The sequence below is a fragment of the Vidua macroura genome, chromosome 11 (assembly GCF_024509145.1).
Source record: "Vidua macroura isolate BioBank_ID:100142 chromosome 11, ASM2450914v1, whole genome shotgun sequence".
Lineage (NCBI taxonomy): Eukaryota > Metazoa > Chordata > Aves > Passeriformes > Viduidae > Vidua > Vidua macroura.
Window position 1 is genome coordinate 13453930 of NC_071581.1, and position 16769 is coordinate 13470698.

At 38.2% G+C, this 16769-nt stretch overlaps 1 protein-coding gene across 1 annotated transcript in view; it reads left to right on the top strand.

Moving 5' to 3' along the window:
* Nucleotides 1-15818, top strand: part of MMP2 (matrix metallopeptidase 2) — a 29409-nt gene extending 13591 nt beyond the window's left edge. The window contains exons 6-13 of the mRNA XM_053987572.1: nucleotides 28-201; nucleotides 2140-2313; nucleotides 3374-3529; nucleotides 5266-5413; nucleotides 9249-9385; nucleotides 11167-11326; nucleotides 13993-14102; nucleotides 14824-15818. Coding sequence (XP_053843547.1) covers nucleotides 28-201; nucleotides 2140-2313; nucleotides 3374-3529; nucleotides 5266-5413; nucleotides 9249-9385; nucleotides 11167-11326; nucleotides 13993-14102; nucleotides 14824-14927 — 1163 coding nt within the window. The 3' untranslated portion in view covers nucleotides 14928-15818. The remainder of the gene's footprint in view (nucleotides 1-27; nucleotides 202-2139; nucleotides 2314-3373; nucleotides 3530-5265; nucleotides 5414-9248; nucleotides 9386-11166; nucleotides 11327-13992; nucleotides 14103-14823) is intronic.
* The last annotated feature ends 951 nt before the right edge of the window (nucleotides 15819-16769 follow it).

The following is a 16769-nucleotide window of genomic DNA, read 5'->3' on the forward strand; positions in this document are numbered from 1 at the left end:
CATTTTCCTCTCTCGTTCTCCCTACAGCACTTTTTACAATGGGTGGCAATGGTGATGGGCAGCCATGCAAATTTCCCTTCAAATTCCAAGGCCAGTCCTACGACCAGTGCACGACAGAAGGCAGGACAGATGGATATCGATGGTGTGGGACCACTGAAGACTACGACAGAGATAAGAAATACGGATTCTGTCCAGAGACTGGTACGAGGAATGTTGCTTGCATAACACAGTCTAATTGGCCATTGTTTTGACAAGTCTCCTTTGGCACACTTTCACCAGAGCACACAAAAGTTGATGAGTTAAACACAATTTCAACAGAGGTGGCCAAGGATGTAACTGGAACAGGAGCAATCTGTTGGTGTGTCACAGCACAGGTTTGTCAGGAATACAAATGGCAATGGACCTACAGATGCATGGCTACCACTGCAGGATAATTACAAGCAGATTACAATTTGTTAATGGCCCTGGAAGAGAAGTCTCATGAGACAGAAGAAAGTATGAATAATATTTTAACTTAATACTTACCATGTACACTTGTAAAAAGGAATCCTGTTTAGCACATTAAGCTTGTTTTATAGATCTTTTCAGCAATTCAAAAAGCTAAGTGAAATGGTTTAGCCATGAAAAGAAATTTCAGCTTTCTTCACACTTTTTTTATACTTTCCAACGTGAGTTTTACTATATAAAGGAACAAAAATTAATTTATAGTGTTGAATAGATTGGCAGGTGTTCATTTTGTGACACTAGAGCCATAAGCATAGAGACCAAGTGAACCATGGCAGTTCTAAAATCTCTTGCTTTTAACAGAGCCAATGGGAAGCTACAATCAAACCTACATGTATCCTGCTTTTTGATTTTTTTGGGTATCTTGAAAATGGCCTAACCATTTGCAATACAGCTTTGATGTACTGGTATTCGGCTTTCTGTTACTTTTAATAACCAGGTGTAACCCTTCCATTTTACAGTACAGATGTTAAAAAAAAAAAAAAAAAAAAAAAAAGAAAAGAAAGGATCAAATTCATTATAACTTGCTACAAGGTTAGGAAGAGAAAATTCTAAAGGATCATTCAACAGAAAAAAGAACCAGTATATCTGAATCAATGTATTCAAAGTCCTAGGTAACAGTCGCTATCACTGGAAGTAAGAAATACACTTAGTTTAAGCTTTTTAATTTCAGCATAAAAGGTTATTAATAAATAATAATGAATGAGAAAGAAATACTAATAAATAATTAGGGACACAACCAGCTTTGCCTCCGTATTGCTGTCATGTACCTTCCCAGAAGACAGACCGTAATTGCAAAGGAACTGTAACTTCCAGGTAGCAGTGTAAATGAATTTAAATGAGTTTTATATTCTTTTCATATTCTGTTCATGGTACCACTTTAAACTGTTATTTTAAATGCAGTTACATCCTCTTCCCTCTAGAAATACTTGTACCTGCACATACAAGTATTATTTCTTATATATTACTGCCATATACTACATAGATGAGAACACAGGAAAATTTCTCAAGTTTTTGCAAAAATAATTGTTAAAAAAAAGTTATCCCCATTTAATACATCCTTTTCTTTAGAAAATGTTTAAAACCACATGATTTTCAATGGTATCCTGCTGCTTATTATAGTATATTAACTATTATATTTATATTACAAATTATATTAAAATTTATATTATAATAAAATGTTATATTTATTAGGATATATAAAGCTTATTCTTCAGTGGGACATCCACCAGCCAGGTGGCTATTCAACAGTTCTTTAACCTTTCTGATACTAAACTTAACTTCCACCTAAACACTTTAAAACACTTTAAAATAACACCAGGAATAAGAATTAAAATATACTCGCAATCACCTTCCAAAAAATCACTGTTAAACTGCTGCTTTCCCAGAGCTGTGAACATGAGTCCAGGGCTCCTTTTCACCCCCACCAAAACTATTGGCAAGTCCACTGCAATGGCAATGGGTAGACTTTTTCCTTTTTAATTCTCTCTGACAACTTTCAAATATTACTTTAAATCTTACTCTTCATATTCCTAGAAGGATTGCAGCATTTCTGCTTCCTTCCTGCTCTTAGTGTAGTTAAGAAGATGCAAAAGGGACCCCCTTCTCACTGTGTTTCCCTGTCATTTTGCACAGCCATGTCAACAGTTGGAGGGAATTCCGAGGGAGCTCCCTGTGTATTCCCCTTCATCTTCCTTGGGAACAAATACGAGTCGTGCACGAGCGCGGGGCGCAGCGACGGCAAGCTCTGGTGCGCCTCCACCAGCAGCTACGACGACGACCGCAAGTGGGGCTTCTGTCCAGATCAAGGTGACGCCTCTGCTCGGGGCAGCACAGGGGCGACTGAGCAGCGCCCACACCCACGGCAGCACACTGCAATGGTGTCACACTCCTCACTCCAGCACTTCTCCCCAGCCTGAAATCTCAGCAAAATCCCTGTACTGAAGCGTGAGACAACAGCTAGAGAGCCACACCCAGAGCTCCTCTGAAATATTCAGATTTTCCGAAGCCATGGTGATGCAGGATCCTTCCAAAATACAAAATCATGAAATAAATTAATGAATAAATAGATGGTTTTTCCCCCACCAGTTTTTCCTTCCAAGGCTAAAAGCCACAAGTACTATAGTATTTCACTAGTATGCAATAACTTATACACTGATACAAATTAGGAAAAAACACTAAGTGTAAAAAATTAATACATTTGTGACTGATATTAGGAAGGATGAAAAACATGTTTAAAAAGTGAGACAGTATAAAGTTTATGTGGTGAATGTCACTATTTAAAATTATTTTGGTTAATATTTGCCATAATTTAACAAGGGCAAAAGGCTTTTTACATATTTACAAAAAAAAAATGCTAGATTTGGGGGGATATTCTAGGAAGAAAGAAACCTGCCAGATTTCAGAGACTGGGCATAATTAATAAAATGTCATCCTATGATAGAAGGTTATTTCTAACCTAACAATATTTGGTACACCAGTACCGATTCGGAGTCTGTTCTCAGAGACACATATTTACAGACCTGTTTATCACTTACAAGCCATTTCATGGTGAAAAGGAAGATTTTATATCTAGATTGCAAGTACAATTCTTCTGTACCTAAAAGGGATGTCCAATGTCATTTGCTACACTTCCTTTTCTCACACAAGTATTAAGGCTGTGCTCAGAGTCACTTGCATGGGAGACAGCAGCAAAGATCACCCACAAGGAAGGTTTTAGAATCTCTCCAGTGAAATGGCATTATTGGTAACAGGTTTGATGTTCACCATGGGAGGCTGTAAATATTAATCATTATTATTTATTGTGAATAACCTGTGTGGTGTAATTCTGAAATGCAAGCAGCTAACACTGCCTTACTGTATTATTCAGGGTACAGTCTCTTCTTGGTTGCTGCCCATGAATTTGGCCATGCTATGGGATTAGAGCACTCTGAGGACCCAGGAGCTCTCATGGCCCCTATCTACACCTACACCAAGAACTTCCGACTTTCTCAGGATGACATTAAAGGGATCCAGGAGCTATATGGTAAAGTCCTCCCCCATCAGCAGAACTCAGCAGAAAATCAGGCAGCACAGGCTGAAATCTGGGACTCAGAATTTGCAGTAAATTACAAACGTCACAATCTCACCAGTGCCAGAAACATCTTCTGCTCCTTTCCCCCTGCTTTCTTCATATTGCCAGGCCACCTACCTCAATCAAATATCACAACTTAAGGATGACGGGTCACTAAATTTACTGTATGAAAAGGAGCATCAAAACACCCCAAAAACAAAATTTTAAATGAAAATTTCTAGTGCCTTTACTGGGACAATGAAATGCCATGTTTGTCTCTAGCTTGATGTGGGTGGGTTTGGATGTTACTTTCTGCAACACTCTGAGCTTCCCAGATTGTGACCCTCTGCAAGAGGGGAAAGACATTGTTTCCTGTGTCCCAGCTTGGAAACAGTTCACGTTGCCTTCCCACAATTCAAGCTGTACCATCACAATAAAATTTGCAGAAAGTGTGTGGGAGCTGAAACTTAGGCAGTCTCCAAAAGAAAAAGTGAATTTAAGTATTTTTATGTAGCTACATCTTTAACATTTATTGTTTTCTCCACAGATAGTCTTAGTAAAATGCAAAAGTAGTATCATGATTAAGATTCCTTCCATGTATACATTTTCTACCTTGCAGAGGCACCAGTATCCTACAGTCAATTAAGCAGTCATTCCCATATTCCATTTCTCTTTCTGTGCCTTTCACTTTCCTACTGAGAGATCTTTTTAACTATGACTATATTCTACAGTATTCCCCACCTCAGAAATTTTAATAAGAATATGACAAAAATATTATCACGAGACAAAAATCTGATTTGAATCTTCATTGTTCCTTGTTCTTAGCTGCTTTAATTAAGAATGGGAATTGAGACATGGTCAAGATTAAGTGAGTTTTCTGAGCCCGTACTGTGTATCTTTGATAATAGTTCAGAACTTAACCCAGGTGTCTTAAAGCATGCTTCAAGATCCATGATGAAACTATCTTTCTTCATCTTTTTAACTTATATAACCCTTTACAAACTGCTTTCTATGTAAAACAAGTATTCAAAAAACCCCTTCTTTTCTTGCTTTGTTATTATCACAAATCAGCTACACTCCATTTTTTTCACATACAGTAAATTTACCCAATGTCTGAGAAAAAGAGGCAAATGCCTCAAACCAAATAATAATGCCAGATGAAATAAACCAGATGGCAAAATGCATGTTCTGAAAAGCACATTCTGACTCTCAGTGAGGGCAGAAAGATCATACAAATGGCTCAAAATGCAGCTTTGTAACTTGCCAAATATTGGCACTTCTTTAAAAAAGAGAAATCCACTTTGACATCTTTCTCAGCAGAGCTGCACATAATTCTGAGTACAAGGACTTTGAAATCTTTATCTTCTTTTTAGAAGCCAGCAAAATAAAAATTGTAATGTTCACTTCTGAACCCAGTGTAGTCACTTCTAATTATCTCTCAGGTTAAACAGGCAGCTCAGCCCAGACAGACAGACACACACAGGCACCATGTCTCAAATGAGGCCACACAGAGGATTAAAGCAGGAGTGGAAGTCAAGGCTTCCTCAGCTCTGCTCAACCACCCTTCTTCTGAAGAGATTTTATGATCAGATTTTCCTCCAAGAACTCTCCCCAAATGATTGCCCTTTCAGAAGCCATGGCATCTCTTGTTCCCCATGTAACCTGTGCAGCCCTTCAGTGTAACAGAATGTCTCTGTTCACCATCACAGAGGTGTCACCTGATGTGGGGCCAGGACCAGGACCAGGACCAGGCCCACAGCCAACCCTTGGACCTGTCACTCCAGAGCTCTGCAAGCATGAAATTGTGTTTGATGGAGTCGCACAAATTAGAGGAGAAACATTTTTCTTCAAAGATAGGTAAGTGAGATAAATTGCTTACCAAGAGAACCTCAAGTGAAGGAATCTCTGAGACCTATTCACCAAAACCTAGAAATTTATTATCAGGCACGATATGCACCCTTTGTTTTGTGTGTTCAGAGATGGGAAAGTGTTCTACTTAACTCCTAAGGGAAATGGAAATGGTTTAATTCAGGCTGAGTCCAAAGTCATTAAATATCAGCATTAGGTGACTCATGGCTGATGTAACAACACGTCAAGGACACTGGTGATTGGGATAGGCTACATGTGTGCAAAGCCTCCAAGACAGAAGGCTCCAAAGGCATTTTGGATGCAAAAGCAGAGACACTTCTCATAAAATGCGGTGGCAGCTCAGCTGCAGCTCCCCCTGCCTTTGCCAGGGCCTGTATTTCCCAACTGCTCAGCAATGAAGAGCATCTCCTAAGGAGTATGGGACTTGGCAGCACCATTGTGAGAGACACTAAACCTCCTTTCTTCCCTGTCATAAATCAATGCCAAATTTGGAATCATTTATCCTCAGCTACCCTGAACATTCTCCCAACACTACTGAAGATCTGGGTCCACACACATTTAATGTGTGCCAAAATCAAACACTGTCTCCTAACATATAAAAACATATGCAAGCATCTCAAGCTAAGGGAAGTGTTGCAACTCACCTGTTCATTCCTCCTTGCCAGCTGTCAGTTGAAATTTAAAAGGAAACAGGAACTAACAAACAAGTTCCCCTCACAAAATAGCAGTTTAAAACTATTTGTATCTCCTGGTGATATACCTGTGTCCAGCCATCTACTCCAGATTCAAATTTTCAGCTAGATACATGAAGCATTTATTACTATGCTGCATGGTTTAACTCTACTCACCAGCTTTTAGTAACAAAAAAACAGAGTTTGTTAGTTGATTTTTAAGGGTAAACACCATGATTCCATGTATTTCCTTCTAGTTCAAATCAATATGATACCCAGCATAATGGTGCTTTAGGTTTGAAGTTGGATTTAATCTTTATCACAGGCTTTGTGTTTTATCAATGCAGAAATGGAATTTAAACCTTCTGCTTGTAAGAAGCTCCAATCTGGTCTGTGGGGATCACCCTGATGCCTTTTGTATTCTTTCTCTTGGGCCTGTCAGCATCAGGCTAAGACTCCAGTGATCCCTACTGGCAAGGACCATTCTTTCCTTGGCCACCAAATGGCCCCATAATAGTGGCAGATCAGCCTCACACAAAGCCTCACAGGACTGGCCCCACGATCCCATACCAAGTTTGCCAAAAACAATGCCCACTTTTGCTAATTTAGTCATCTGAGTGCTGAAGTATTCACTTGAGCTCAGCACCTTCAAAGGAAAACATTCTCACAACAGTAAAAGCCCTACCAAGTTCCACACCATTCCCAGCTCCTGCTCCTCTTCTGTTCACTAGTGGCCCTGAGTTTTCAGCCAGACCTCCACCTTGCTTCTGCTCTTGCAAACCCACAGTCAGGCACAGGAACAATGTAAAATGTATTCTTAAACCAGCAAAGTGATCCAACATTCTATATGATCCCAACAAAATAGAAATATTTTGCATTTAGGTACAGTTGGTCTAAGAACTATGAAAATACCAAAACAATATGTTCAGACTGGCTCAGCCTTTATCCAGCATGCAGCAAAAGCAGACAACCATTGAATTGTTTTGCTCTGGAATGGTTTTGCTTGTGTCTTGCAGCTTTCCAAGTATCAGGCAAACAGCATTGTGACTCACTTTTGGAATTCAAGAAACAACTGTCTATCATGTGTCGTGTGACTTTTATGATTCATGAAAATTACCATAGAATCCGTCACATGGCAAAGAGAGTAAATAGCAAAAAGGAGGACAGACATGATTAATTCTTTTCCCCACCTCAAATCAAGGAAAGGAAATTACCAGGAAATGGGAATTACAGGAATTATGGCTGTTAGCCATAGAGAACAGTTGAGCTTTTCTGTTGGGCACAGAACACCCAAGAACAGCATTTCCACAGATGGTTTTATTCTGAGAGTGAACAGAAGTTCACACTTTGAGATTTATCAAGACACTAAAAAAGACCCACTTTCAATAACTGCATATAAAAATCATCGTCATCATTGCAAATATAGATTATGTTAAAATATGATGTAAAATACCTACTGTAAGTAAATGATTAAATCTGTCTATAAATGTAATATTAAGATTTAATATGGATGAGTTAAAACATCTTATTGTGTTCAAACTGAAATGAGAAAGCCAAATAATTAATTTCACCATTTCCTCAGTAAGATGTGTAGAAATAGAAATACCTTCTACCCAATTCAAAAACAAAATGAAATTCATCTTTGACAAAGTTTCCCTTTCCAAAAGAAAACCTCACCAATTTAACAAGTCCCTTGAAATGTGTGGTTTATTAAAAACCTGGTGTTAAGTCTCCATTGGCCCTGGAAAGTTTGAAATTCATGCAGATAGCAATTACTGGAGCTGATTCAGCCATAAATCAGGTCCAAACTTGACTGAGAATCCTGTAACTTGGATTTTTAAAGGAACTACTTTTATGAATGCTGTGTTATAAAGATTTTCTATATTATTTTCTGTTCCATATCATATTGGATCTTCTTTTCTGTCTAAAAAGACATGCATGAAATGAACATTATTACCTATTACAACGTGTTCCATGTGTTTTAACACTTTCAAGAAGAGTAATTAGCCAGATGGATTATTCTTTACCTCTTTTTTGTAAATGAAAATTATGAGTCATGCTCAGAGATGTTTTTGTACATGTTAAAAATGCAACTATGTATGCAAAACATGGATACGATAACATACATTATTGATAAAAGTACAGCAATTTGTTAAATTAATTTAGGACTGCTCCTCCAAATTTTAGACAAAAAAATGCAGTTTAATATCCTGGGCTTCTCAAAGGTATAATTATTCTAGGCAGGAATGGGTAATAACAATTTATACTCTGCAAAAAATTAAAATGCCAGCAGCACCTTGAGGTTCAGAAACATATTAATGGTAAAAGCAGTTTGACCTCAAAGTTTAATGACTACAGCTTGGTGCAAGAGCAATTCCACCAGCCTACTGATTTTTCATTTTATGACCAAGTCAAAACTTTTATTCTGTTGGGGAAAAAAGTTCTTCATTCTATGGAGGATGAAATAGCAGTGTCATTTTAAATACCAAAAGCCCTCAGCACAAAGCTTTGCCATTTAAAGATAATTAGAGCTTTTTAAAGCTTAAATCAAATGATCATCCTACTTATACGTAAAATAACCAATAAATTACCCTTTGCATTTCTCTAATGAATGTTTTTAGTGCTAGCAGTTTCTTTTACAGCCAAACTCACTTCCAAGCACTATGATATACTGCTATTAAATTTGAACTTTTAGTCACTACAATAGTAATTGCAAAAGCAGTTCATGGAATACAAAACTCTGCTTTTGTTAAATGCTCATCCATCTGCTCCATACACAGCACAAGGAGGGCTCAAACAGTTTCAACACTGTGTAAATGAGTTTATTTGTATGCTCAAAGCATTTTATTTGTGTACTCAAAGCATAGATAAATTTTGCCCTGATGCAAAAAAGCAACGGGAGCAATCAGCACAGCAATTTCACCTGCAGTCCAGCCTGCAGCTTTTGGTGCAGCTCTCTAGCAGCATAAACTCCAAATAAATGAGTTTGCTTTTCAGTCAGTGGAGAGAAGAGTTACAAGTGCGTGCTGCGAACACGGCTGTGCGCATGTGTGTGTGTGTGCGCTCACGTGGCTGTGCCAGAAGTGATGAGAAACAGATGTGCTGCTGAATTAGTTCATTGTAAATCTTGTACAATTTTCTGTTCTGCTCAGATTCATGTGGAGGACTATAAACCCCCGAGGAAAACCCACAGGTCCTCTTCTTGTTGCTACATTCTGGCCTGATCTGCCAGAGAAAATTGATGCTGTCTATGAGGCCCCTCAGGACGAGAAGGCTGTGTTTTTCTCAGGTATTGGTTTTAAAGGCTATATTTTTTTTACAGGTATGGGTTTTAAGTTTCAAAACGTAAGTAGCCATTTGCATAATGTACTTGGGACAGGTAACAGCCTGTCTAAGAGCCAGCAGAGCTGACAGGTAGGGTGACAGATCTCCCTATTCACAAGTTGAGGATTTTAGGACAAAAGCTGGATCTGAAAGACTCAAAACAACATTCAGCCTCCAGTACAACACAAGGACCTAAAAAGACCTAAAAAGCACCTAAAAAGAGACATTCAACCATAAGCAAAACCAAACAAGAATCATTATTTAAAATGCAAAGCAACAACAACAGTGGGAGCTCTCTTTCCTCAGTCCCTGGTCTGTTTTTCTTGTTTCCTTCCATTTTAAGCTATTATCTCAGCACGTGTTGCTTGAGAAGACTACATTTTCTTTTTTCTCCTCATGCCTTTCCCTGTCTCCTTGTCTTTTGCCAAAGACTGACTTCCACTTTGGCTTCCAAGCATCTTCCTTGGTGGCTCATCAGGCAGAGGATACAAGCAGCTCTGCAAGCTGCCTCCATGGGAGAGGAGGAGGACAGGAAGCTCTGCTCTGTCTGTCACATATGGTTCAGCTGTAGTGGCCAAATGAGCAGAGTTGTGAGACTGTTTTCAACATGAAGAACTGAGCCAGCAAAACCTAGGCTCCAGTATCTACTAAAAACATGACTAAACATCTCCAGTCATGTAAAAACCATATGGCAAAAGCTGCTGTACATTTTCTGTACAGGAGAGAAAAAAGTAATGATAATCTATTCCACATGGCTCAGAGGCCATTTGCTTTAGTTTACATAGATGGGGGGAAAAAATCCCTAAAATTAGTCAGGCGAACCAAAACACTTCAAATATTGCATATATTATATATAATCCTATCACATCTATACCTCTCCTTTTATTTATAAATTCCAGGAAAATGTAGCTAATCTGCTTTTTTTTTAAAAAAAATGTAAGAACTATCAAAAAACAAAGATTGGTTTGAAAATAACACAGCTGTCTTAAAATACTTACTAGTTAGTCCTACCCTTTGCTCCTGAATAGTGAATCAATAACTTCCAAGAATTTCAAATGCTACACTTTAGATTTTTCTCACATTAATACTTTACTTATTTATTTTCCCATTAGCACAGAATCAAAGAAATGTCCTTGCATGAATAAATCTTTCCATGGCTTTCATAGAATCCAGTGAGGCTATTTGCTAAGCAAATTATAATTCCATGTAAAGAACATGGAACACTACTACTTAGTCCACTAGTGCATATCTGGAGAGACACTAGATAATGTTGTGTGACAAAGGACAACAGGAACTCTGAGCAAAACCTTCCTATTAATCACTCAATAAAACTGGGCAACAAAACAAATAACGGGTGAAAGTGAGTTGCTGCATTTGAACACCAGGTGCCCCTGCCTGGTTTCAGACAATTTCAGACAAAAAAAAAAATCCTGTATAAACTACTTGTTTTAGAATATAACTCCAATGCACCAAGGCAGTGTCTGTCTCAAAGGTGCATCAGCTAAGAAAGGAGGAAGCAAGAGAAAAGAGGGGATGTCTTTTCCTGAGGCAAGGAGCAATTCAGTAACAAAAGCAGTGGGAATCACAGTCCATTTGGAATGTAATCACAGATGGTAAAATACTGGAAAGACGTGGTACAGCTAGTGCAATAAAAAGTCACATGGCAAAGCAAAAAAGAAGAAATACTGATATTTTGTTACTGATTAATAAACAGTTTTTGTTTGCTTTTCCCCCTCCCCTTCTTAGGAAATGAGTACTGGGTTTATTCAGCCAGCAACTTGGACAGGGGCTATCCAAAGAAACTCAGCAGCCTGGGACTGCCCCCTGATGTGCAGCGTGTCGATGCAGCTTTTAACTGGGGCAGGAACAAGAGGACGTACATTTTTGCTGGAGACAGATACTGGAAGTAAGATGCATTGAGTGGTGGTGGGATGCTGTTAGCCGAGCTGTCTCTAGGGCTAAATGCACCCTGAGCTTCGGGAGGCAGGGACCAAACACAGAGCACATCCTCTGGGAATGCAAAACAAGGGCTGCCAGGACAGTGCTGACAGCAGGAAAGTGCTTCAGTACAGCAACAGGAAACCAGCACGTATCTGAAAAAAAAAAAAACAGCCTCAAAAACAGCAATGGAAGAGGGTATCTGGGAGTGTCTGCTAGGCTGCTCACCACTAACAACTCATCCCTGTGCCCCCATGTGCCAGCAACTGCCCCACATCAGTCCCTGGCTCTTAAGAGGGGCAAGTTGTCCTTACTGTCACCTCACAAAAGCTGGGAGAAAATTCTACAAAGAATTCCTTAAAAATACACTGAGCTCGAATCACTTGAATCCAAAGACTGACCAGATTGCCTAAGAAATTCTTTCACTAAGCCATAAAGTTTAGAGGCACAGAGTTTAAAGGAAACAGCAGTGTGACTACCAAAACATGCTGGGGATGACTGTAAATCCTTTCAGGAGCTGATCTACCATCACTTACACCTTTGCTCTACTAATATAGTTGGCACTGAGGAAATCTGAACAAACCACAAGTGTATCTGTAAGTACTTTGAGAAAAATCTTAGCTTCAATTCATTTTGACAGTCTCTCAATCCTTTTCATGCTTCCAGTGAAACTCAGGTGACTTGTTACCATGCTCTTATCGTTTTAGATTAAGAAAGAATGTCCTTAAAAAGTCTCATGGCTATTACTGTGGTAGAAATAAATATCCTACACCTGAAGAGTCTACTAAAGGTATAATTGTATTGAATAGAATTTCATTACCATAATTGCCAGGAAGATCAGGTACAAAAGACCATATTAAAAAGCAGAGGAGGATCTTTGTGAGTTACCTCTCTGCTATCAAAATGGCATCAGAACAAAACAGAGGCCCTGACTCCTGCAGTCACTGTCAGAGGCCTGTTCCAGGAACAGGACTTCACTTCAGGAATGCAACATTGCACAATAGGCTGAAAGTGGATCCATTCATTAGCTGACAATTTAGAGGAAAGTTAAACATCAGAAATAACCACCAGAAATCTATAAGATTCTCCATCCTTTAAGGGCTCATTCTGAGAGATGTTCTATATAAGATATCAAAGGAGGTCTCAGTATAATTGAGTCCATTTTATGTAAACAATAATTTCATGTTAGAATTAAACGGAATTATTTTATTTTATCCTAATGGCTGTGGATTCCTGTAAGTAAATAAAATACTTCCATACTTATAATATACTTTCCATACACTTGCACTTGATCATAATTTTCAATTACTTTAAGGACAGTAATCTGCTTCATTATCTAAAGAAAAGAAAAAAGAACTAAATACTTAAAAATGTTATTCATTCTTTAATGTCATATTGTAGAGACCATTTAAACACTAATACAGCCATTTGCAACACTTCAGACTCCTACTAAAACCTACAGCCTTTGAGTTAAAAAGCTGCTGGTTTCCTCTGTACCAACTATTGTTTTGATTAACTGTACTGCAGGGCCTCCAAGTAATTCATCACTCCAATCACAGACAGTATTTCTATCAAAGTACCTTATCAAGTGCAGTCACTGCAGAATGCATAATTTATTGTTAAGGAAACAAAATAGGATTAAGTGATTTCTATCTGCATGAAGTAGAAAGCAAGCAGTTGAAAAATATTTCAGAAAAAATGCATCTCTGCTGAACAGACGCTATAACCCTTAAGTATGTGGCTGTTACATTTTATACAAGGACTTTGTCAATGGAATCAAAATAGTTACATACCATAGTCCTTCCTGTGTCATTATCACACTTACTTTAAATGGATTTTTTGGAAGCCTTCTCTCTCCTTCATTCCAGCCACAAGCTATTTTAGTGTTATTATAACAAGACTGTTGAGCATAGCAAAGTTTTGTGAGGGAGGGGGAAAGGAGCTGGCTCAGATTCCACAGCTGAAGTTTTAAAGCTACCCAGCAAAGTATTAGATTTTCTTTAAATAGCCATGGGGAAAAAAAAAAAGAGTAAGGAGTTTAAATGAAAATTTTAAATTGATTTTGACCAACCTACTGCTCATTAGTACTGATGTAACGTTGGATATATTCCAAGTAGTTCCATAGAGCAATGAGGGAAAAGTAACCTGAGATACCTACAGACATGGATAAATAGAAATTAGGAACATAAATGGTTTTCTCCCTCCAGTACTGTCAAGGATGACCTCTCTGAAGTCTTCTGCTCCTGAAGAGGTGCTTGAGCACCTGAGGGGTCACTGAGGCCTCACATGCTGTACTTGAAGCCTGGTTCAAATGATATTGCACATCACTGTGCTCAGGACACCTCCATGCCTCCTGCTCAGCACTGACCCCATCCAAATTACACTTCTGGAAAGAAGTTTCCTTGGAAAGAGTATTTTCAATTCAGCATTGCATTTTTGAAGGAAAGATGTAAAATTTCACAGGGTTTTAAAGGAATCAGCAATAATTATAATGAAATAGAAACTATGTACAATCTCGGTTATTATATTTCTATTTGTTTTATATAGTCACATTTGCTGAGGACACCCTGATAAATTATATTACAATTTGACATTAAGTGCAGATTTGCAATGTAAAGATATAATTTCCTTCAGGTACAATGAAGAAAAGAAGAAAATGGAGCTTGCATCCCCAAAATTCATTGCTGATGCTTGGAATGGTGTTCCAGATAACCTCGATGCTGTCTTGGGCCTTGGGGACAGTGGTAAGCTGTAATTCTGATTTAAGTCACTAACAAACTCTCTTATTTGTTTGCTGCAAAACTTATTAGAGACTTTAATTTCTTGTGGCCCACGAGCAGGACCCAATGCCTGATGCACAGGATGTCCTAACACCAGGGTGCATGACCGAGCCAGTCCTTGTGGCTTGGACATTTCCCAGCTCCTTGACACTCCCCAGGTTCCTCCACACCAGCACACAGTCCCAGCACCATTTCAGCACCATCCTGCCCTAGCACAACCAGAACTCAAGTATGATAATCTCCCTGATCACAGGCATGAATGGGTCTCATGCTGCAATTTTTCTTAATTTCCTATGCACTCCAGCTGAGATCCTGGCCTGTGGTTTTAAGGGGCCCAAAATTTTGCACGGATATGCACTAAAGTCTGAAAGCAACACTGGTGTCACATGAGTCTTGACTCAGTCACATTTTCAACATCTATTTTGCCAGTAAACATTTCATCCCAGAAAATTCTGGCTCACAAAGTAGTGACCTTATTTAAGCTCCATTTAACAACAAGCTCTCTTCTACAGGATGAGAATTTTAATGTAGTTTTAAAATATATCTTTTTAATAATACAAATGAATATTTTGGGAAATAAGTCATTCAGTTCATTAAGCTTCATGAAATCACAAAGACAAAAATATCTTTGACCGAGAATTATGTGCTCCATAATCTGAGCATGTTTATTTATTTATTTTAACAGGATATACCTACTTTTTCAAAGATCAGTACTATCTACAAATGGAAGACAAGAGTTTGAAGATTGTTAAAATTGGCAAGATAAGCTCTGACTGGTTGGGTTGCTGAACCATATGAGATATCAATAACCAAATATTTACTTTTTTGTTATATGCCTTATCTGTAATTAGAAATAGATCTGAATGCTAATTACTGGACCAGTCTGGTACTGGCACCAAAACACTAAGTACCAGTACTGTACACATCAGATAATTTAAGAGTGTTTGCCTCCTCAGTATACAAAAGATGTTTACGTATATATTCTGGTACAATTTTTCCGTTGTCATGCTAGTCATAGTAGTGCTATGAACAGAACAGCCATCATTCGTTATTGCCTTGGTGCTTAAACAAAGCCTTGGAACCTTTGGAGACTGGATCATGCCCCTCTGTTATTCACATACCAGATAGGCTCAAATGAGATGTACCAGCAGTGCACTTTGATTTTTATTTTTTTTTAAATACAACTCTGTTATAAATGGATGGTTTGTCTTGATGTTTTTCACCCTCTTACGAGTTTGATCATTACTTCCATTTATTTACATAATAATACAGAAAGACTGTCAAAGGCACAGGTTGCCTCAGGATCTGCTTTGTGTTGATGCATGATAGAATCATGGCAAAAAAAACTGTGTTAAAGTATTGTTTTAAAGTACTTTTTATTTTAATACCTTAGTTAAATTTAGCAATTTGCTTCATGCACTTTTTTACTACTATACAACTTGTTTATATGGATGGAAACGACTCAGATTTTTGAAGACAATGCGTTATACATAAAAGTCAAGTATTGTTTAACGTGTTTTATTTTTCTGTTCTTTATAATATTGGGGGGGTTGTTCAATTAGGCTTTGTTCTTTTCACAATCTGATAGAATGTTTCTCATTAAAAAATAAACCAGAAAAGAATGTCCCACACATGAAGTGCCAACAATACCAATAAAATCAAATTACACTGTCAACACTACTCATGGCCAGGCTTCCTTGTATCACTTGAAATTATAAATCCAGTAGGATGTTTCAGTGCATTACCTGTCAAAGGCAAAAATACTACCCCAGTATATAAGCACATAGGGGGTTTATTTAGAAATCTAGGTTGTTTTCTCTGTTGGTTCCAAGGTGCAACTGCAGCAATTAAAGAGATTATATGGCCCCATGTCTGTGCAAAGCCCACTACTCTCCCTGAACAGTTTCCACTCCTGTCTATCATCCACACTCTGTGACAGGCTACCTCTCCACAGCCCAGGCAGGAAGAGAGGGTGTATGTATCCTACAGGGATGCAAGCTTGAGAAACAGGGATACCCATAAGATCAGACACCATCTGGCCAAGGATCTTATCCAGCTCCACGCACGTGAAACACTTCAAAATCCTCTGTGGATCAGGCAAGAGGTCAACCTAGTTCCTTCTAAATACATCTTTAAGTCTATGATTCACAGAACTGAACAGTAACTAAGACCTGAGCCCATGATCTGTTTTTTTCTCATGTCCTCTATAACTTCATGTACTCAGTGCTTTCCTGTTCTAAGCAGAGTTTTTTTACTATGATATTTGGAAAAGATACTTTTTCTAAAATGGCTGCATTTGCCAAATCATCTTTTAATTGCACTCATCCAGATATAACTCCACTTTAAGAAGCTGTCAATTACTATAGACAATCCTCACTTGAATGAGCCAGCACTATTTTTACTTATGCCAAAAGGAAAGATGCCTTATCTCTTCCTCAGAATACTCATTCTCGTTAGAAATCATTAATTGCGTTCACAATTAGTCTTGCACCAGAGCCAACAAAATAAAACAAAAAACAAAGTGGCTCTAATTGCAAAATGTTACTGTTTCAGTTTTTACAAACACCTGATAACCCTCTTATGATAGCAGGATCTATTTCAGGGATGTATGATCTATCCTGATCATAAACA